Below are 23,454 nucleotides of genomic sequence, written 5' to 3'. Positions count from 1 at the left end.
GTAGTAGATGGTGTCTTGAAGGTGAACTTAATAACTGAGTTAACCAGTGAGATTGAACAAATCGGGAATGAATAAGACAGTAACCAACACAAAATCATAAGAAAATACTCACAGTTGCTACCAAATTGTGTTTTGATGGTGATCTGATTTAATTTTCATATATATATGAAAATGAATATATAAATATATTTTCTTTAAGATTTTATTTATTTTATATATATATGAGTACACTGTGGCTGTCTTCAGACACACCAGAAGAGGGCATCAGATCCCATTGCAGATGGTTGTGAGCAACCATGTGGTTGCTGGGATTTGAACTCAGGACCTCTGGAAGACCAGTCAGTGCTCTTTACCACTGAGCCATTTCTCCAGCCCTCATATATATATATATATATATATATATATATATATATATATATGTATATATATACATATATATATGTACACACACACACACACACACATATATATATATGTATATATATATATATATATATATATATATATATACATATATATATATATATAACTAAAACCCTGTATTTACAGAGGCTGGAACGTAGTTCATCAGTTAAGAGCACTTGTTGCTCTTGCAGAGGTCTTGAGTTTGATTCCCAGCACTCATATGGCAGTCCACAACCAGCCGTAATTTTAGTTGAGGGAATCTGATGCCTTTTTCTGACCTCCAAAGGCTCCAGGCATACGCGTCATATTTATATACATATGGGCAAACAGATGCACTCACATAAAATAAGAATAAATAAACAAATCTTAAAAAATAACCCTTAAAGATTAAACAAAATGTATATGTGTATATCTCAGTGAAAGTAAAGTTTTTTAATGAGAAACTAGATGTTTTCCTACCAAAGCAGGAAGAAGCAAAGATGTGGACTCTCACTGATGTGTGTGTTAGTGTGTGTGTGTGTGTGTGTGTGTGTGTGTGTGAGAGAGAGAGAGAGAGAGTTCCTGTTGACTGATCTTTGGGCTTCCCTAATACTCTATCTTCTTCACTTGATCCAGTACCACAGTAGAATCTCTACGTAATCCAAGAAAAGGAAACAATACACACACGCTAGGAAGCAACAAATAAAACTGTAAGCTCATAGGTGATCATGATTGTTTATGAGAAAAAAAAAATCCCCAAATTAATCAACTGAAAAACCGGGTTCAAACAAACAACTAGGATATAAAATGAAAGATAATATAGAAAAGCCAGTTAATTGCTTTCTTGTACACCAGCAATAAAAACTTAAATTTTGACAATGGAAAGGTTGTATTGGGGTTGGGCACATGGTTTAGGGGGTAAAAGCATTTCCTATGCAAGTCTTGAGTTTGAATTCCCCGTAAACATGCAAGAACAGAAAACTCAACGTGGGGCCTGCTTGCTGCGGCGGTGCACACCTTTAATTCCAGGGCTGGAGGCAGAGGCAGACAGACCTCTGGGAGCTCTAGGTCTGCGTGGTCTACATAGTGAGTTCTGGGCCAGTGAGTGTCATATAGTGAGACTCCGGGGTTTTGTATTGTTGTTTTGTTTTTTAAGTTGATACGGCCATAGGTGTCTGTAGCTCCAGTCTGGGGGGTTGAAAAGACAGGCAAAATTTGTTTTCTCCACACACAAAAATTCTTTGTTACTATAATATACACAAACTATAAAGAAATAAGTTTATAACTCTAAATCATGACAGTGTCTAGAGAACGATGGAAGGAGATTGCCGGGTCGACTCCCGCGGCATCATCCAATTCCGGGGACCGGGGACCGCAGCCTCTCAAACTCTGACGTCATCAGGATCCGGAGACATATTCATTCTAGAAAGTGTGCGCAACCAGTTGTTCTCTTCAGACACTCGAGACTCAAACTCTAGAGGGCTCAAAGGAAAGAACATTTCTATTTCTACACAGATGTCATAGGAGGCCGAAAAAGAGCTTCAGTTGGCCGCCTAGCCCCGCCCAGCCCCCGCCCAGCTTCTTCCCCCTTCCCCCAATCAGCCCAGGTGGATTAAGGTTTAGTAAGAAGCCCGGTCCTGGGGGGTTTGGTCTGGGGGACTTTTGGGATAGCACTTAAAATGTAAATGAAGAAAATACCTAATTAAAAAAAAATAAATTAAAAAAAAAAAAAAAAAAGAAGCCCAGTCTTAAAGGAATGAGGAAGAGTTAACAGAGAAGAACGCCCTTCTTCCTGAGTCCTCTGCATGAAAAGGCATGAGTGTGAGTTCTCCTATGTATGTTTGTGGACACTAACATACCTGGTAATGCACACAAAGTAAGTTAGTTAGGTTACATTTTTAAAAAAGATAGTGCCAGGGCTGGGGGGGGGGGGGGTGTAGCTCGGTTGGTAGAGTTCGTGCTTAGCATGCTTAAAGCCCTAGGTTCAATTCCTAGCGCTGAATGGTGGTGCAGGCTCATAATCTCAGCACTTGAGTAGTGGAAGCAGGAAGTTCAGAAGTTCAAGGCCTGGGGCTGGAAAGATGGCTCAGCAGTTAAGAGCACAGACTTCTCTTTCAGAGGTCCTGAGTTCAATTCCCAGCAACCACATACATGGTAGCGTACAACCATCTGTAATGGGATCTGATGCCCTCTTCTGGCATGTAGGCATATATGCAGATAAAACACTCATACATATAAAATACATGTAAAAAAAAAATCTTAAAAAAAAAAAAAAAGAAGACATTCAAGGCCATTCACTGCTATGGAGTGAGTGTGAAATAAGCTTGGGTTACACCAGACTCTGTCTTAGAATAAAATAAAATGTTCAAAACAAAATTTGGTCTGGGGAGATGGTTCAGTAGCTAACTGCCAGTCATGTAGGCAGCAATATTGAGGACCAGAGCTTGGAGTCCCAGGTCTCACATAGATGTCAGTCAGGTGGGCATGGTAGCCCCCGGAAGTTCCAGTGCTTGGGAGTTGGAGATTAGAGGAAACCACTGGAGCAAGCTGGCTATCTAAGGCTAGGAAAGACCGAGGAAGACTCCTGTGGTCCATCTCAGCACGAGTGAGCACACACACAAGTGCGCGCACACACACAGGTGCACATGTGAGAAGAAGAAGAAAATTCTCTTTGCATTAGCCTATTATAATTTCCCTAATATTTCACCTCCTTATAGATGAATCTTAAATAAAAAAACAAAATGAGAAGTATGTAAGTACTTTCTCCATGAGGGAGACCACAAAACTCGAATAAGAAGACCTTAAAGTAACAAGCTAGATGAAGTTTTGAGTTCCTGTGACCGCAGCACTTGGTGGCTGAAGGCAGGGGACTCAGTTGAAGCTTAGTCTCAGATACATGGCCAGCCTGAGCTAAGTGAGACTTGTTTAAAACAACGACAACGACAACAACAACAACAACAACAACAAAACAACAAACCAAGATCTATATAAATGGAGATAGTCCAGATTAACATTTAAAAATGCATGTATTATAATTTTTTTCTGCTATATTTTTTTTCAGGCACTAGGGATGGAGTTTTGTTGATAGAGTGCTTATCTTGCTTCACTAGGCTCTGGGTTTGATCCCCAACCCTCTGTAGGCTGAGGTTAGTGTGACACAGTGAGCTTGAGGCCAGCCTGGGTTATACAAGAGACCCTACCTCAAAACAAATAAATCAACCCCCCCCCCAACAAACCAAATCAAACTAAAACCAAAACAATAACCCTCAACAACAACAACACAACAAAATAGCCAATTTTCTATGGAATTTGATTAACAGACTCAATAAAATCTCAGTTAAAAACCCAGACAGTAAACACCAACATCTACCTCCAAAGTTTTTATTATCCCTGGCTGACACTCTTCAGCCAGTGAGTAATTCCTGCCCACCCTCCATCCTTTCAGCCCCTGGCAACCATCGTTCTACTTTATGTCTATAAATTTGACCACTCCATGAACCTTATATTAGCAGGATAATGGGGCGCTTTTCCTTTGTGTCTAGTTTATTTAATTTAGCATGAGCCCAGGGTTGATGCATGGTTGATGTCACTTCTGCTGCCGCTGTTGTTGAGATGGATTCGCTGTGTTGCCCAGATTGGCCTCAAATTCCTAGACTCAGGCAGTCCTCCTGCCTCAGCCCCAGAGTATCCAGAAAGCTGGAACAATTGAGGCAGGAGACTGCTTAGCTCTCATTTTTAAGGGCTTTGCTTTTGAGATGAGGTCATGATATTATCCCAGGCTAATATATAGACCTGAAATAGGAGCTCTTTATATCAATAAAACAGCAAACCTTTTGTGTGTATGTGCTTGTGAAGGCTAAAGGACAATTTAAGAAAGATATCTACATGAAAGCATAAAGTTGGGTGTAATATTTTACAATCTAGACAGCAAGGCATTAAAGATATTTATTTAGGGCTGGAGAGATGGCTCAGCAGTAAGAGTACTGACTGCTCTTCTGAAGGTCCTGAGTTCAAATCCCAGCAACCACATGGTGGCTCACAACCATCTGTAATGGGATCTGACGCCCTCTTCTGGTGTGTCTGAAGATAGCGACAATGTACTTATAAATAAAATGAATATTTAAAAAATATTTATTTATTAATTTATTTATAGACAGGTTTTCTCCATGTAGCTCTGACTGTCCTGGAACTCATGATGTGTAACCTCAGACTCAGAGATCTGCTGGCCTCTGCCTCCTCAATAGGTGATTTTTAAACTTATTTGCCCTAAAATAAAATTAGCTTTTTAAAACAAAAGCTGGCAGTTTAGAGATATCTTCTCTCTTCTGGTTAATGAAGCAAACTTGACATGGTTGTGTTTTTTTGTTGTTTTTACATTAATTTGTGTGTGCCTCTCTTTGTGCCTTGCTCTCTGTGTTGGTGCATATGTACAGTGTTGGACGCCTTGTTGGAGTTGGTTCTCTCCTTTTACCACGTGGATCCTGGACATTGAACGCAACTGAAGTTGTCAGGCTTGGTAGCAAGTGCCTTTACGGGCTGAACCATCGTTTTGGTCACTGCCTTGGCTGTCCTGGAACTTTCCAATCAATCAATCAATCAATAAATGTAAAGAAATATAGTAATTAAACTATATTAATTAATTCAGGTCTGTGTTCATTTGCAACATTTTCCTTGCTATGTAGAACAGGCTGGCCCCCAGCTGACAAAGATTCACCTGCCTCTGCCCTCATGCAAGATTTGTTTTGTTTTGTTTTGTTTTATGTTTTCCAGAGACAGGGTTTCTCTGTGTAACAGAGCCCAGAGCCCTGGCTGTCCTGGAACTCTGTAAACAGGCTGGCCTTGAACTCACAGAGTCTGCCTCTACTTTCTGAGTGCTGGGATTAAATGTGTATGCCTTCTGGCGGTGATGGCACACACCTTTAATCCCAGCACTTGGGAGGCAGAGGCAGGAGGATTTCTGAGTTTGAGGCCAGCCTGGTCTACAAAGTGAGTTCCAGGACAGCCAGGGATACACAGAGAAACCCTGTCTCAAACCCCTCCCCCCCAAACAAACAGACAAACAAAAAAAAAGGTGTACGCCAACCCCCACACCTGGCCTGGCAAGATTTTTTTATGTATATTTTGTGGAAGACATTAGACCTCCTTGTGTTAGGGCTTTTAAATTCAGACCTGTAAGAGTGGCAGACCTTTAATCCCAGAACCCTGTAGATAGGCAGTTCTGGAGGCAGGAACTCCATCCTTGTGAGTTCCAGGCCAGCCAGGGCTACACAGGGAAACCCTGTTCAGTTGATCAATCAGTTAAATACTTCGGGCCTATACTCATTTGAAGTGTTTTCCTTTTGAGACAGGACCTTGCTACCTTTCCCAGGCTGGTCTCAAACTCTGGCCTACCAAGGGTTGAGATGACAGGTGCACAGCATCATGACAGACCCTGAAAGACCTTTTGCTTAAAAACAAAAATACAGAGGAGGAGGCAATGCATTCAATCTCTTTCAACCTCATGGCAAGGAAGACGACGAGAAAGATCTTCATGAAATCCCAGTCTTTCTATTGAGAAGATTTTGAACCGTGAATGAGGGCTCTGGGCTCGCATCATGAAAGGCTTTGTGCTTGTTCTAGTCCCTTCTCTCCTTGGCCACCACCGCCTCTTCTTTCCCCTCCTTTTCTTCCTTCTCTTCCTCCCTCTTCTCCTTTTGGAAATGGAATACTGTCATGTTTCCCAGGCTGCTCTTAAACAAACTCTAGGACTCAAGGGATCTCCCCATCCCTGCCTCCGGTAATCGGGGCTGCACTCATACTCAACCGAATTTCAGATAGGTAAGGTCCCTAGCAGGCTGGGGGATGGCTCAGCAGGTACAGTGCTTGCCATACACTCATTAGGGCTGGAGTTGATACCCAAATCCAACTCCCAGGCATGGTGACCCACCTGTAATTCCATCTCTCCAAAGATGAGGCTGGAGGACTCGGAAGCAAATTGGCTCACTACTAGCATAATTACTGAGCTCTGGGTTCAACTGAGCAATCCCCTGGAGAGTCCTGATGTTAGTCTTGGGCTTCTACATCCTAAGCACACATGTATGTGAACTTACACACATACACACACACATGCCCACACACTCCAACATCCATGTACACGGGTATGCATACTACACACGCACCTAGACACAGGCCTGAAACCAAGAAGGTTCTAAGAGACCTACGGTATCCCTCATGTGGTTGGTCTTCCTATAGCAGGAGTTTGTAAGGAAATAGTAGTATTTTCCTCCATTTCCCAGTGTCTCACATCCTTTCTGAGTCAATAGCAGTCTTGGCATTGACTTACAATACATAGAAAAAAAAAGATTACACCTAACTATCGCTACAAAATGCTATTGAAACATTCATTGCTCTGTCTATACATGCCCTTAAGATTGCCAGTGAGAACTGGGCTGGGTGGTGCAGGCCTGTAATTCCAGCTGCTTGGGAGGCAGAGCCAGGATGATCCGGAGTTCAAGGTCATGCTTGTCTACATAGCGTGTTCAAGGTCAACCAGGGCTAGAAGATAAACCCCTCCGCTAAACAAACCAAACCTTCCACAAGTTCAAGGCCTTCCAGGCAAGTTGGCCAGACCCTGTCTCAAAATAACCACAAAATCAAACAGAAAAGACAGAGTTATAGTTGAGAGGTGAAGTGATGGGTAGCAAGTGAGAGTCCCTGTGTTCAATGCCCGGGCCAATAGATATTTTAGGGAATTGTAATTTGAGATTATTCACATAATCAAATTTGTGTGTTAACAGTGAGATGGTACACTTCTTATTATTTTAAAAGGGAAAGTCCTTTTTCATGTAAGTAAGTATGTAGATTTGCTTGGCAGAAACTTCCTATCAGATATAGGATATAAATATCACCAGGCATAGTTTATATACCTGTAGCCCACTCAAGAGTTAACATGTTAATTGGGTGTCATCTAAGAATTAAGATCACTGACGGAGTTCATACCCGATTTCCTAAATTAGAATATGTTGCTCTGAACGGTGACAGGTGATTGTATTCCTAAATGTCTCCAAGGTCATTTAGGTCATTAGTCCGATCCAAGGGTTCAGACTGCAGAGGTCACAGAGGGACTGCCTGACAGACAGTTTTCTGTGAGGAAAACATTCCAACGAACCCAATGAATCAGGACTTGCAAATATTTATCCAGAGGGTGGAAGGTCATTTGTTGCGGCACAGTGAAGATTCAATTGATTTCTGCTGATTTTTCAAAGCCTAGTGAAAGACAATGTGACCATTGTGCTCTTGAGGATGGTTTCAAAGTGAGTCAGGAGTCCTATGGCTTAGATAAGTTAAGGGAGACAGAGGCATTGATACAGGAGTCACACAGATGTGATTAGAATATAAAGGAGGGCCAGGAGTCAGGTCCCGTGCCTTGCTTCTATGCCATTTTCAGAGCACTGCCTTACCTGTCTGTGTCTGGGGATGAGGCTCATGTATGTGGATTAGGAACTATCAGATCCAACTGTTCACAAGTTGAGGAAGAACTAAGAAAGATCCTATTGTCAATATTCTAACTTTTGGGACAGAGAGTTTTTTCATGGAACATAGACAATTAATTCCCCTAGCATTTCTGTTCCCAAGTGGGAAGGAAAATAGTTCTGATTTTCACAAAATTGGCTTTGTTGATAAAAAAAGAAATTCCCACAGCTTCTCTTTTAAGAATTCAAGCAAAGATACTGAGCACTATATAAGCAGATCTAAGACATAATATTTCCATTCAGATGTGTCTTTTCAACACCAGGTCTTCAATCATTAGGGAAAAGCAGACAGACAACAACAAACAGGGGTTAGAGAGATGGCTCAGCAGGTAGTAGCATCTACTGTTATTGCCCGGGGTTGGGTCCCCAGCCTGGCGTAAAATGGGTGTGGTGGTGCAGGTCTGTAATCTGACTCAGCATTTGGGAGGCAGATGCAGGAGGCTCAGAAGTTCAAGAAGTCTTAGCTACATTGCAAGTCTGAGGGCAATCTAAAATACATGCTATTCTGTCTTAAAAAGAAAAAGAAAAAATATATACAGAAAATAATGATACAAAACCATACAAGTTTACTTTTTCATTCTTTTTTTGAGACTAGGTCTTTCTGTATAGCCTCAGCTTGTCCTGGAGCTTGCTATGTAAACTCAGATACCCTCTTGCCTCTTTTCCCCAAGGACCGGGATTAAAGGTGTGAGCCACTATACCCAGTTGCAAGTTTTCTTTTTTTCTTTTTTGATGGATCGGGCTGTGGTGGTTTGAATATGCTTGGCCTAGGGAGTGGCACTATTAGGAGGTATGGCCTTGTTGGAGGAAGTGTGTCATTGTGAGGGTGGGCTTGGAGACCCTCCTCCTAGCTGCCTAGCAACAGTCTATTCCTGGCTTCCTTTGGATGGCAGATATGCACTGGAACTTTCAGCTCTGCCAGTGCTGTGCTTCCTGCCATGATGATAATGGACAGAACCTTACAACCTGTAAACTGCCCCCGATTAAATGTCCTTTATAGGAATTGCCTTGGTCATGATGCCTCTTCACAGCAATGGAAACCACAACTAAGATAAGGACTTTATTTTTAAAAAGATTTATTTTAAAATTAGGTGTCGGGCTGGAGAGATGGCTCAGAGGTCAGGAGCACTGGCTGCTCTTCCAGAGTTCAATCTCCAGCAACCACAGGATAGGTCACAACCTTATCTGTAATGAGATCTGGTGCCCTCTTCTGGCCTGCAGGCATACATGCATGCAGAACACTGTATACATAATAAGTAAAAATGGTTTTTTTTTTTTTTTTTTTTTTTTTTTTTTGGTTTTTCGAGACAGGGTTTCTCTGTGTAGCCCTGGCTGTGCTGGAACTCACTTTGTAGACCAGGCTGGCCTCGAACTCAGAAATCCGCCTGCCTCTGCCTCCCGAGTGCTGGGATTAAAGGCGTGCGCCACCACGCCCGGCTAAAAATGGTTTTAAAAAGAAATAAAATTATGTGTAGTATGTGTATCTGTAAGGAGGTATGTGTGTATGTGCACCATATATACGCATTGCCTGAGAAGGTCAGAAGAGGGCACAGATCCCTTGGAAGTGCCATGTGGGTGACAGGAACCCAGTTTTGGGACCTTGGCATGAGCCTCATGTGCACTGTGGAGCCCTCTCTCCAACCCTCATGGTCTTTTTGTTTTTCTTTCTTTTTTTGGGGGGGGAGGGTGCACAAGGGGCTGAACTCACAGAGATCTTAGCCTATGAGCTATGAGTGCTGGGATTAAAGGTGTATGCTACCATAGCTGACATACGTAAGTTTTATGTATCTTAGTCATTGATTTAAGATTACTGTGCATTGGTGTATGTTCTGCAGTGTTATATGAACAAAATTATATCATACATCTGCTGTGTACATCTTTCTAGAGATTAGTTCACAGATTTTACTGATTTCTTAATGGATCACCAATTATTATCAATTATTATCTCAATATATCAACCAATTATTGTCCTAAGCAAAGCTGTGGAGTATAGATGCATCTAATTTTGGAGTGCTCTCCCACTTTATTGATCTTGTGCTTTTGAGTGTGAGCACACGCCTGCCACAGTGTGTGTGTAGGCATCAGAGGACAGATTTTAAGAGTTGACTCGCATTCCTTCCATCTTGTTTTTGAAGCAAGGCCCTTCTGGTTATCTCTGCCACATGTGTGCAAGCTTTATAATAATGATGCTCATTGTTGACTTAAAAACACTGTGGTCAGGCTGGTGAGATGGCTCAGTGGCTAAGAGCGCTGACTGCTCTTCTGAAGGTCCTGAGTTCAAATCCCAGCAACCACATGGTGGCTCAGAACCACCCATAATGAGGTCTGCCTCCCTCTTCTGGTGTGTCTGAAGTCAGCTACCGTGTACTTATATAATAAATAAATAATTCTTTAAAAAAAAAAAAAACAAAAACACTGTGGTCATCCACATATAGTGGTGCATGCCTGTAATCCTAGTACTGGGGGTGGGGGTGAGTCAGGAGGATCTCAAGTTTGAGACTAACCTGGGTTATATACTGAGACTGTCTGAATTGAACTCAAACCAAATCAAGTAACCACCATCGCCGCCACCACCACCACCATCGCCACCACCACCATCGCCGCCGCCGCCGCCACCACCACCACCACCATCTCCACCACCATCACCACCACCACCACCATCGCCGCCACCACCACCACCACCACCACCACCACCACCACCACCATCAGAGAATGCTATTACTACTTGATGTGTGGCAGAAATAGTTCTGTCTTAACAGATGAGGCCGGGCAGTGGTGGCGCACGCCTTTAATCCCAGCACTTGGGAGGCAGAGGCAGGCGGATTTCTGAGTTCGAGGCCAGTCTGGTCTTCAAAGTGAGTTCCAGGACAGCCAGGGCTATACAGAGAAACTCTGTCTCGAAAAACCAAAAAAAAGAGAGAGAGAGAGAGAGAGAGAGAGAGACCCCAAAAAACAGAAAACAGATGAGGACACTGAGTCACAATTACTTCTCTATGGTCTTGTAAGTATTATATAGTAGAGCAGGAACCGAACGAATGGCTTCAGAGGGACCCAAGCAGGGAAGTCCTTCACACCAGTGACTGTTCACATGTTTCTAAGTCGGGGATTATTATTGTTGGTGAATTTTAACCCAGAACAGTGTAAAAGATGCATGTGGGTTACATGTTACAAAAAATGCAGGGTATGGTACTCACCTTTAATCCCAGACCCAGGGGAAACAGAGGCAGGCGAATCCATATTGTGTTCCAGGCCAGACAGGAATACATAGAAAAGGATTTCAAAGTTCTGATACTGCCCTCTTCTTAAAGTTATATGCAATTGTTACTTTCTATTCCACAACCAGGTTGCTCATAGGAAATTTGCTGGCCAGGTGTGGGCTACCACCCCTATAATCCCAGCAGTGGGGTGGTGGAGGCAGGCTCACCAGAGTTGAATACCAAGAGCAGCTTCCAAAGCTTGCTTATCCTAAATCTTTTCTTGTTTGTTTCTGTGGGGGTGTGTCTTGGTTATGTCAAAGATTTGACTATTCTTTAAGGGGTTAGTTTTCTTCCTTCCTCTCTTTCTTCCTTTCTTTCTAAGATTTATTTATTATATGTAAGTACACTGTAGCTGTCCTCAGACACTCCAGAAGAGGGTATCAGATCTCATTAGGGATGGTTTTGAGCCACCATGTGGTTGCTGGGATTTGAACTCAGGACCTTTGGAAGAGCAGTCAGTGCTCTTAACCGCTGAGCCATCTCTCCAGCCCCGGGGGCTAGTTCTCTTACTTAGCTTGGTAGTTTTAGAGCAAAGCCACTGGGGCTGGGGGTTGCCCAGTTGGTTGCATGCATTCACAGTAGCTTTGAGTTTGATCCCTTGCATCGTGTAAAGCAGGAGTGTTGGCATATATCTGAGATTTCAGCATTTGGGAGGCAGTAGAGAAATCAGAAGTTCAAGGTCATTCTCAGCTACATAGGGAGTTTGGGACTAGGACAAGTCACATGATCTTCTGTCTCAGAAAAACAACCCCCCCAAACAAACAAAATGCCTTTAATGTAAACAGTCCGTTAAATGCAAACATATACCCACGTAATGGAAGGTTCCCTGAAAGTTGTTCTCTGACCACAGCTTGTGCACTCCATCTTCAATAGATAAATGTATAAAAAGTTAAAAAAAAAATTGTCCATTCACTATGGGTCTGTTAGTTTGAGCCAAAAGCAATAGGTCAAACATTAAAAATAAAATAAATCAGTGTAAAGTTTGATGAGAACAGTTGACCTTTGCGGGGCGCATCGAATACACTTCATCCTACCGAGGTGGCAGTAAGAACTTCTGGAAGTGGCTACAGAGCACTGCCCTTGCAGCACGTGCGTGTACTGCAGGAAGGAAGCCACCTGGGAACCCGGCTTGCAGGAAGTCAGCCTCAGATCCCAAATTGGGCGTCTCCTGGCCTCAATCGCACGCGCACTCACTGTCCTACGAGGTAGCAACCCTCTGGTTGCTAGGGCTGTGGTCCTGCAACCAGTGCGCAGCTCCCGCCTCGGGGCGGGGCCGCGGGGAACGCGCGCCTCCCGACGTCATCGCCTCGCGCCGCCGCCCGCGCTTCTGCTACTTCGCGGGAGAAGTTGTTGGCGCCAATGGATCCCGAGCCCCGATAACGGATTCCCCCAGCCACGGGCCTGCCCACCTGCTCCTGTTCGGTCGTGGGGCTGCGATGGTGAGCCGCCCGGGAGGCCGTGCAGCTACAGAGGCTTTGCAGGCGGGGGTGTGAACGGGGCGCTGCCGCGGTGCGGGATGGGGAGGACGATGCAGAGAGCTCCGAGGGGCCCGGCTTAGGGTGCGGGGCGCACCAGGGACGCAGCGTGCAGGGAGGTGGCTGCTACGCGGCAATTTCACATCCCCACCCCCGACCCTTGGGGGAAGGGAGGAAGGAAGAAGAAAGTTGATTTGGACCGGGCGTTAAAAGTTACTTTCGTATACAGCCTTGTCCCAAATCATCTCTGTTGGAGTGCTTCCTAAAGTCGCGACTTCAAGCTTTGCGTGGAAGAATGTCACACTTGGCTTTCGCAGGGAGAAGTTTGCTCGGGCCTTCAGCTTGAATCAGTTTCCTGGAAGCGAGTGTCAGCTGTTTGGAGAGCTGATGACTCAAGGAAGTTTATTTGTTTAGAATAATTTATAGGAGTTGAACGGATAACTAGGAATAACTAGGAATAAAAACACGGCGAGTACAGACGGATGTTCCTTATTTGACAGCTGCCATCTCTTATCACCTGTTACGATAAGTAGGTTTTCTTTTTAAACCTCAGTTCCAACTTCAATAATAATTCTGTGTAGTGGACATTCAAATAGTTTGAAAGTGAAATAGTTTGAAAGTCCCTGGCATAGGAGACAGTTACAAGTTGGAAATAATTTTTAATTTACAGGACTACTGAAGATGTTCAGCTAATCTACAAGATATTTAACAATCATACACACACACACTTTTATTATTCTTAAGCTTGTCAGAACACCAGCATGCAAGGGAGAAAAGTGTTAACACCGAATTGGAAAACATTTCAGCTCTCTGCTTTTTATTCTTGGGGGGAAAAGATAGTGATGGTAGCCACCCAGAGTCAGCCTTTTTTATTTTCGGGATAATATGTGAGTTGTTTGCTTCAAATACCTTCTAGAAATTCATCTGAAGTGTTGCTTTGGAAAAGATTTATTATTTAGTTATGTGTGTCTGTGTTTGTATATGCACACATAGTTTGTGTATGCACACATATGTTTGAAGGCCCATGGTGGCCAGAAGAGTGTGTCAGATCCTCCAGAGGTGGTGTTACAGGTTTTTTTTTTTTTTTTTTAAGAATTATTTATTTTATGTATATGAGTACACTGTAGCTGTCTTCAGACACACCAGAAGAGGGCATCAGATTCCATTACAGATGGTTGTGAGCCACCATGTGGTTCCTGGGATTTGAACTCAGGACCTTCGCAAGAGTAGTCGGTGCTCTTAACCGCTGAGCCATTTCTCCAGCCCGTTACAGGTGGTTTTGAGCTGCTTTCTGTGAGTGTTAGTTCTGGAAGTCAGGGTCTCTGCAAAGAACAATATGCACTCTTAACCACTGGGTCATTTGTTCAGCCCCCAAGTCCAGTACATTATTATTTAACTTGTAACGTGTATGTTTTGACTGAGTATCTTTCTGTGACTATGCATGCCTGATGCCATCAGAGGCCAGAAGAGGGTGTCGAGCCCTTTGGAATTGGAGTTGAACTCATGTCCTCTGAAAGAGCAGCAAGTACTCTACTGAGCCATCTCTTCAGTCATACCTCTCCAGTTCATTGGTGGTGCATGACTTTAATCACAGCACCTGGGAGGCAGAGGCAGGTGGATCTCTATAAGTTTGAGGCCAGCCAGCTCTACAGAGCAAGTTCCGGTACAGCCAAGGCTACACAGAGAAATCCTGTTTTGAATAAATTCAAGTGTTTTGTCTGTATGCGTGTATGTGCAGTGCATGCAGCCCTGGTCCCAAGAAGGTCAGAAGAGAGCATTGGGTCCCCTGGAACTGGCGTCATACATAGGTGTGAACCATCACGTGGGTGGTGGAAACTGAAGCCAGGCCCTTTGCAAGAGCAGCAAGTGCTTCCAATCACTGGACCGCAGCTCAAGCCTCCCAAGTTCTTCCTGGTGATGGTTGTTGTTTTGTTTTTTTGAGACAGGGTCTCTATGTAGTCCAGGCTGTTCTAGAGCTTACTATGTAGAACAGGCTGGCCTTGAACTAACAAGAGATGCTTCTGCCCCTGCCTCCTGAGTGCTGGGATTAAAGTCCCATGCCTTCATGCTCAGCTCCAAGTTTATTGTTTTGAAGGAAGATTTGGGTAATAGAATCATGTGTCAGGTCTTGAAATCACTTATGTGTATAAGTGTAATTATAGATTATGCTGGTGGTGTGAACTCATGATCCTCTTGCCTCAACTCACAGTCCAGTTTTTTAACAGTAAAGATACCTTTATTTATTTATTTATTTATTTTATTTTTTGTTTTTCAAGACAGGGTTTCTCTGTATAGCCCTGGCTGTCCTGGAACTCTCTGTAGACCAGGCTGGCCTGGAACTCAGAAATCCACCTGCCTCTGCCTCCCAAGTGCTGGGAAATAAAGGTGTACACCACCATGCCCGGCTAAAGATACGTTTTAAACAGTTTGTTATACAACTAGAAGGTGGTTAAACTGGAAGGAGAGCCTAGGCATTTCTGACTACTATGCTATTCTGCCTCCCGAAAATGATCAGCGTTGCATTTTGGAATTTAGGTGTGTTGGTATTGTGGGAAGTTGATGAGATTTTTTTTTTCTTTTTTTTTCTTTTGGTTTTTTGAGATAGGGTTTCTCTGTGTAGCCCTGGCTGTCCTGGAACTCACTTTGTAGACCAGGCTGGCCTTGAACTCAGAAATCCGCCTGCCTCTGCCTCCCGAGTGCTGGGATTAAAGGTTTGTGCCACCACGCTCGGCTAAAAACTTTGTTTAATAGTTATATTAACATGCTAATATGCTTAATAATTATCTGGACCTGTACAAGTAGATTAACTCATGTGACTCCTGTCTCAGACTGCCAAGTGCTGGGATTACTTGTGTGATCCACTGGACTTTAAGTAGCTTAATTTCTTGGTTTCTACTTGCAAAAAGGATGGGATGAATAATAACTACCTTGATAACGTAACATTAAAAATTGTATTTATTTAGTTTTTTAAAAATGTGTGTGTGTCATAGCATAGTTGTAGAGGATCCAGGTTTAGTTTCCAGCACCCACATGACAGCTTATAGCAGCCTGGTCCTCTTAATTAAAAGATATATTTATTAGTTTATGTGTATAAGTGTTTGCCTGCATGCTTGCATGTGCGCCATGTATTGTGCTTGGTGCCTGAGGAGGCCAGAAGAGGGTGTTGGATTTCCTGAAACTGGAGTTACAGGTTGCTATGAGCTGCCATGTGGGTGCTGGGAACTGAACCTGGGTCCTCTATAAGGGCAGCAAGTGCTATTAACTGTTCAGCCTTCTTTAATGGAATATTTGCAGAATTAAGACAAGTTTAAGGGCCAGAGAGATGGTTCAGTTGGTATAGTGCCTGCCCTACAAGCATGAAGGCTTGAGTTTGGGTCCCCAGCACTCAAAATGCAGGTGCGGTTGTATGCATTTGTAACCCCAGTGTTGAGGGAGGGAGGGAGCTAGGTGGATCCCTGGTGCTCATGACCGCCAGCCTCCCCAAATGAATCACCCGTCTGCTGCAGGTTCAATGAGAGGAGCAGTGTATGCACAGCTTTGATTCTGGAGCTTGGCATGTAGTAGGCATTATATAGTTGTTCCAGCTGCAATAATCTGTTTTTCAGAAAGGATCCTAGACAGGGTCTTACTGTGTATCCCTGAGTGATCTGGAACTGCTATGTAAACCATGCTGGCCTTGAACTAACAGATCCTTCTGCCTCTGCCTCTGCTTCTGTGGCCTCTGATGGGATCAAAGGTATGCACCACCATGTCCAGCCTGTCCTTTTTATTTGGTGAGAAATTTTGTAGGTGTTTGCATCAGTTTTTAAGGGCATAAAAAGCTGGTCATGCTCTTAGCCAGTGCTTATGAAGCAGAGGCAGAAGGATCAGGAGTTAAAGACCAATCTCCGTTACATAGTTTCTGTTCAGCCTGCAGTTCATGAGAGCCTATCTCAGAAAGTTAGGAGAAAGAAAAAAGGGGGTAGGGGCATCATAGATGCTTCTGACAGTAGCTGGCTAACAGCTGCCTGTAACTCCAGCTCCAAGGGATTCAAGGCACCTGGTCCATGAGGGCACTTGTACTCATGTACACATACACATATAAGATACATTTCGTAGATATGTATTTGGGGTGGGATAGATGGCTCAGCTGTTAAGAGCTCTTGTTGCTCTTGTAGAGGACCTGGGTTTGGTTCCCAGCAGCCACATGGAGGCTCACAACCATCTCTAGCTCCAGTCTGAGGAGGAATCAAAGTCCCCTGAGCTTCAGGGGCATCAGGCATGTACATGGTATGCATGTATATACATAGGCAAAGCAGCCATTCACATAAACAGATAAAGCAAATGTTTAAAAAAATTATATATTATATTGGTGTTCAATTTAGTCCTCTAGCAGTTAACACAAAAAGAAGCCTAGCAGAACCCCAGAATAAAGTTCAGTTTAACGAGTGTTTATTGAACACCTGTGCATAGTTATATTATAGGACAATAGTTCTTAACTTCTGCTTGGGTCACTGTTCCCTTTGAGAAGTGTGGTGAGAGGTATGCAAAATTTCTGAGCGGCAGAAATGCATATAGGCACATGGACCATTTTAGGGGCTTTCCCTCTCTTCTGAAGCTCATCTGGAGACAGAGACTAACTTTGCTCTGGGAGTTGTTGAACTTGAGGTCTCCAGCTTTTTGTCTTTTGACAGAGGTGTCAGAGAATTCAATAGTCTATTTAAAAAAGCCAAAACTAGTCATGGTGGCACATACCTTTAATCTTGACACTCAAGAGGTAGCAGCAGGCTGATCTCTCTGAGTTCAAGGCCAGTCTGGTCTACAAAGAGAGAGCCAGGGCTCTGTTATACAGAGTAACCCTGTCTCCAAAAAAGCAAGTAAAACAAAATAAACAAAAGAGGCCAGATAGCCCTCATGCAAAAGAATAAAGAATAAACTTGGATGTTTACATTTCATACCTGATAGAAAACAGGGATGAATAAAGAATAAACTTGTACCTATATATTTCATACCTGGTAGGCCAAATTCTAGAACAAATAGGAAAGGCTGAGGCAGGAGGATCTCTGAGTTCAAGGCCAGGGTGGTCTATAGAGTGAGTTCCAGGACAGCCAGAGCTATACAGAGAAATCCTGTTTTGAAAAACTAAAACCAAAACCAAGAGGAAAGAACTATAGTTTTGCGTTTTAGTGGTTTACAGAGTGGAAGCTTGTTAAATATTTGAGTAGCCTTTGTGAAGTATGTTGATGATAATTTTTCTTGTGAATTTGGTGGGTCATTTAGAATGTTGAACAATATTTGTATTTCTTTGCTAATTTTAAAATAGAGAAGTAAGACCAATGTGTATTGCCATGTCAGCTGCTCTGCAGAACTTCAAAGGCAAATGACAGTGACATAGTTTTTGCCCTCTCTCCTTTCACATCTACCACATCTGCTGGTTGAGCTCCTAACAAGTGCAGAACAGTAATGAGAGCTGCTTCTGTCTGCTTCAGAGCAACGTGCATCAGTGTTTATACTTCAGGGTTTCTGAAGCCGAAGGTCATCTAATGCTGCATTTCTTCTGGGTTTGTGAGAGTATAGTAAAAAGTTTTGTTTTTCATCTTTACTTATGCTAGTAGATTTGAAACCAACTTGGAAATGTCTTAGTACAGATTAAAAATTAGAAAACATACCCATCTTCTTTTCAGTACCTGACAAAATCTGGTAATTTAGTTTGATCTGTGTTTATCAAAATTATACTTGGGTTACCTGATTTGCAACACTAATTTCTAATCCAGTCATCTTGCAGAATTGTTAATACCCGCCTCTTTCCGTCTCTGTCCCTGCCTTTCTCTCTGTTGAGATGGTTTTGCCAAGTACTCGAGGGTGGTCTCAGGCTGAGGCTGCTCTTGCTCAGACTCCCTAGGGCTGGATTGAAGTGATGATTAGCGGTTTCCCCTTAGATTTAGGTCAGTCTTCAATTTAAATATTGGGCTTTATTTCCGTGTATTTGTGTGTGTCTGAGTGAATGTCATAAGTGTGAGTTGCCCTTGGAGGCTAGAGTTACAGGTGATTGAATATGAACCTCTTGACAGAAATGCTGGGAAATAACTCAGGTCCTGGAAGAGTAGAAAGTGTTGTAACTATAAGGTATTCCTCCAGTCCTAACTTTCTTTTTTTTTTTTTTTAATTTATTATATGTAAGTACACTGTAGCTGTCTTCAGACACCCCAGAAGAGGGCGCCAGATCTCAATACGGATGGTTGTTAGCCACCATGTGGTTGCTGGGATTTGAACTCTGGACCTTTGGAAGAGCAGTCGGGTGCTCTTACCCACTGAGCCATCTCACCAGCCCCAGTCCTAACTTTCAATCAGTCAATATGCTTGCTTACTTATTTTTGGGTTTTTCTGTTGAGCTCTGGCCAGGCTGGCCGGGAACTCTGAGATTTGTCTTCCCTGCCTGCTGAGTGCCAGGATTTAAGGCCTGTACCACCACTGCTGGCCCACTCTTCAGTTTTAAAACTTTTGCTAGAGAATGGCTTCTTGGCATTCTCAGTTTCTTAGTAGGGTTAACAACTTGTAGACTTGTTCTGTGAATTAAGCACATTGACTTTATTTGTTTATTGTCCTATGAGGCAGAGTCTCATAAGTCCCAGGCTGTTGTGGAACTGAGAATGACCTTGAACCTGAGTTCCATCTGCTGCCTGCACCTTTCAAGTGCTGGGCCTATAGGAATGGATCACTCCGCCCAGCCACAATTTATTTATGTAATCAGTCACACTGATTTACTGACTTATTTTATTAATTTATTGTGTGTGCATACATGCCTGCCACAGTACATGTGTGGAGGTCAGAGGCAACTTGGGAATTGAACTTAGGGTATCAGGGTTGGTGACAAGCACTTTTACCCACTGTGTCATCACACTAGTTCTGCCCCTCGCCCCTCCTCCCACCTCTTCAGTGCTATGGAGTGAACCTAAGCCTTATGGATTATAGACAAATATCCTCTCCGTTACATCCTACACCTGCATTTGCAGTTTTGTGTGCGTCCTTCGTTTTGAATACTTATGGGGAAAATACCACTCATCAGGCTTATGAAAGCTTAAAAATTTCTGATGTGCTGGTCAAAGACTGTGTTTCTTTGGCACACATACACATATTTTTTTGGAACATTTTACTGATTATTTTGGAACATTTTATTTGTCAGTCTCTGCAAGGGTAGATGCTGCAGGGACAGAGAACTGCTCTGTAGTGTCTGGCATATGTTACATTTTCCATGAATATTTGATGTGTGAATGAACTTTGTAATTCCAATAAAAAATACCAATAAGTTAAGAGTTACTGTCATTTTCCCAAGTAGCAGTTCTCAACTTGTGGGTCACACCCCCTTGCGGGTTGTTGAACAACCCTTTCACAGAAGTCACCAAAGACCGCTGGAAAACATAGCTATTTACATTACAATTCATAACAGTAGCAAATTACAGTTATGAAGTAGTAACATGGTTAGGAAGGGTGAGAACTACTGGTCTAGGGGCTGGAGAGATGGCTCAATGGTAAAGGGCACTTGCTGCTCTTGCAGAGGACCTGGGTTCAGTTCCCAGAGCCCACATAGAGGCTCATAACCTTCCCATAACTCCATTTCCAGGAGACCCGAAGCCTCTTCTGATCACTATAGACACCAGGCACGTATATGACACGCACACATACATGCAGGCTAAACACTCATTCTCATCAAATAAATAAATTTATTAAAAATCTTTTTGTTCATGACTTTGTATTTAAATTATTAAAACATTTCATGATTGGGTGTGGTGACAGTACTCAAAAGGCAAAGCATCCTGAGTCTGAGGTCTACATAGCCAATTCCAGACCAGTCAGGGCTATATGTGAAACCTTGGATTATTTTCATTTTTTTTTTTTTTTCAGGATGGTAAGGTAGCCTATAGAAACATGGTCCTTTACTGTATTATATCATAGGTCTGTTTTTGGTTTGAACTTAAGTTATGTGATCACATAGATAGTTGAAATTTGATATTTTTGGATTAGAAATGTTTTGTGAAATGTTAATCTCCAGATGAATGAGGACAACAATCCCAGTATGTTAGCTGTGGTGAATGTCAGAATTCTGAAATAAATCAGGTGCCATCAGTGACAGACACTAGTTGCCCCACTCTAGCCAGTGTGAAAAGAGAGAGACCGCCGGGCGTGGTGGCACATGCCTTTAATTCCAGCACTCGGGAGGCAGAGGCAGGCGGATTTCTGAGTTCGAGGCCAGCCTGGTCTACAAGTGAGTTCCAGGATAGCCGGGGCTATACAGAGAAACCCTGTCTCGGAAAAAAAAAAAAAAACCCAAAAAAAACCCAAAAGAAAAGAAAGAGACCTTAGTGTTTTAAACCTGAATTAGATAATTATTTCCATGTTGTGTGCTCAGTTTTTTCTTTTTTAATTTTGTAATTTTGGATCAGGGACCTGAAACTGTCTATGATGAGTGTTTAAGAGACTCTATTGTATCCTCTGAATTATCCCAGCCTTGTCACCTGGTGATGGTAGTGTACCCCTTTAGTCCCAGCACTTGGGAGGCAGAGGTAGGTGGATCTCTGAGTTTGAGGCCAGCCTGGTCTATAGAGTGAGGTCTAGGACAGCCAGAGAACCCCCACAAACAAACAGACAGACATTTTTTTTTTTTTTTATTGTTATGAAGAGCCTGTCAGGAAGTTTCAGGAAGAGGTATAGAGCCCTGGTTTTTCTTCCCAGCTGGGCTTCATTTTTCTCTGCTCAGCTTGTGTTCTCTAAGGACAGACAGAGCAGACAGATGGAGGCTCTGTGGGAATGGAGGGGCTTTTGTTTTGTTTATGTTCTTCTCTTTCCTGTGTCTTTTCTTCTGAGCACTGATCCTGGTCTGTCCAAGGCGTTGAGAAGTATTTAGTGGTGGCCTGAGTGAAAGGGAATCTGGAGGGATCATAGAGCGGTTTTCTTCCTGGGACATACAGTTGTGTCTCGTGTCCCGTGTAGTCGTCTCACTCCACCTTTGTAAAGACCACACTTGGCTAGCTCATGGTGTCCTCCTCAGGGAGATGCTTGAAGCAGTGCTAAACTTAGATAAATCAATAATGTCTGCTGTGTGTAGTGACAGTTTTGATTTCTAAAAAAAGTAATTTGTGCGGCTAAAAGCCAATTTTGAAGGAGAGGAAGTGGCCTACTAAAAGTGAAAGTTGTTTTTGTCTTTTGTAGCCACAATATGGTAATGTGACACAAGAGTCAGGCGTCTAATATAGAAGTAAATTTTAATAATTTAGTTCAGAATAATACACAGTGCTAATTTGATATCTCTCTGTGTGTGTCTGTGTGTCTGTCCGTCCAGAGGAAGACTCCTGGCATCCTGCTGTTTCTCTTCACCCTATTTTTTTGAGATAGGGCCTTTCACTGAACTTCGAGCTAGCCAGCTCTTGTCTATGCTCCCATCTCAGTGCTGGGCTTACACGTGTGTGCACTCATGCTTGGATCTTTGTGTGGGTTTGGGGACTTGAACTTAGGCCCTCATGTTTGCATAGCATGCACTCTTAGAGCTGAGTTGTCTCTCCACCATCTTCTTACATTTTCTTAAAACAAAAAGCAGCAAGTACAGTCATAGCAAAAATCCCAATCAAGGGTTTCCTGGGGGGAGTATGTATACTTGTCTAGCCCTTTCTGGCCTGGTACTTATTATTATTATTTTAAATTTATTTATTACATGTAAGTACACTGTAGCTGTCTTAAGACGCTTCAGAAGAGTGAGTCAGATCTTGTTACAGATGATTGTGAGCCACCATGTTGTTGCTGAGATTTGAATTCAGGACCTTGAGAAGAGCAGTCAGTGCTCTTAACTGCTGAGCTGTCTCACCAGCCCCGGCCTGGTAGTTGTTTAATAGCTCTGGCTGGCTTTGAACCTGGTAGTCCTGCTTTCAGCTTCCCCAGTGCTGCAACGTGTGCCACCATGCCTAGCTGAAGATTGTTTTAGTACTCATAATATTTATTTCATTCAGTAATTTATATGTCCTCTTGCATTTTTTTCTGTTTGTTTTTGTTTTTGATTTTGTTTTTCTGAAATAGGGCCTCACTATATAGTCTTGTCTTACCTGGAGCCCATTGTATAGACTAGGCTGGCTTTGAACTTACAGAGATGTGTCTGCTCCAGGTACAAGGATTTTTTTTTTTTTTTTTTCTTTTTTTTTTTTGGTTTTTCGAGACAGGGTTTCTCTGTGTAGCCTTGGCTGTCCTGGAACTCACTTTGCAGACCAGGCTGGCCTCGAACTCAGAAATCCGCCTGCCTCTGCCTCCCGAGTGCTGGGATTAAAGGCGTGCGCCACCACGCCCGGCCAGGTACAAGGATTAAGGATATGCACCACTACTGAAAAGTTTTTTTTTTCTTTTTTAAACTTATTTTTATTTTATGTATCTGGATGTGTGTCTGTGTACCATGGGACTACAGTGCCCTTAAAAGGCCAAGAGAAGGTATTGGACTCTCTGGACCCAGACGGTTGTTAGCCATCGTGAGATGGCTGTTGAGATGTGAACTTAGGTCCTTTGGAAGAGCAGGCAGTGCTCTTTAGCACTAAACCATCTCTATTCCATTTAATAAATTTTTAGTTTAAAAAGTATTGGGCCATCCCTGGTGGTTCAAGCTGTAATTGCAGCCATAGAGAGGCTAAGGCAGGAAGGCCACAAGGTCAGGCCCTGCTTAGATTACAGAATGCTTTCAAGGCTAGCCCGGGCATTTTAATGAACCTTGTCTCAAGCTAAGAAATGGGCCAGGAATGGAGCTTAGTGGTAGAGTACTTGTCTAGTGTGGGCAAGACCTTAGGTTCAAGCCCCCAGGGCTGTAATAAGTTGAAA

The 23,454-nt window shown here is 43.0% G+C and overlaps 1 protein-coding gene across 1 annotated transcript in view; it reads left to right on the top strand.

The window, feature by feature from the left end:
* Nucleotides 1-1,698: 1,698 nt before the first annotated feature.
* Rfc1 (replication factor C subunit 1) overlaps nt 1,699-23,454 on the top strand; it is a 90,994-nt gene continuing 69,238 nt past the window's right edge. The window contains exons 1-2 of the mRNA XM_021162808.3: nt 1,699-1,813; nt 12,380-12,591. Coding sequence (XP_021018467.2) covers nt 1,699-1,813; nt 12,380-12,591 — 327 coding nt within the window. The remainder of the gene's footprint in view (nt 1,814-12,379; nt 12,592-23,454) is intronic.

The sequence above is a fragment of the Mus caroli genome, unplaced genomic scaffold (assembly GCF_978045245.1).
Source record: "Mus caroli unplaced genomic scaffold, Mus_caroli_1 scaffold_4, whole genome shotgun sequence".
Classification (NCBI taxonomy): Eukaryota; Metazoa; Chordata; class Mammalia; order Rodentia; family Muridae; genus Mus; species Mus caroli.
Note: the sequence above shows the minus strand (reverse complement) of the source record. Positions and strands in the feature narration are given on the sequence as shown.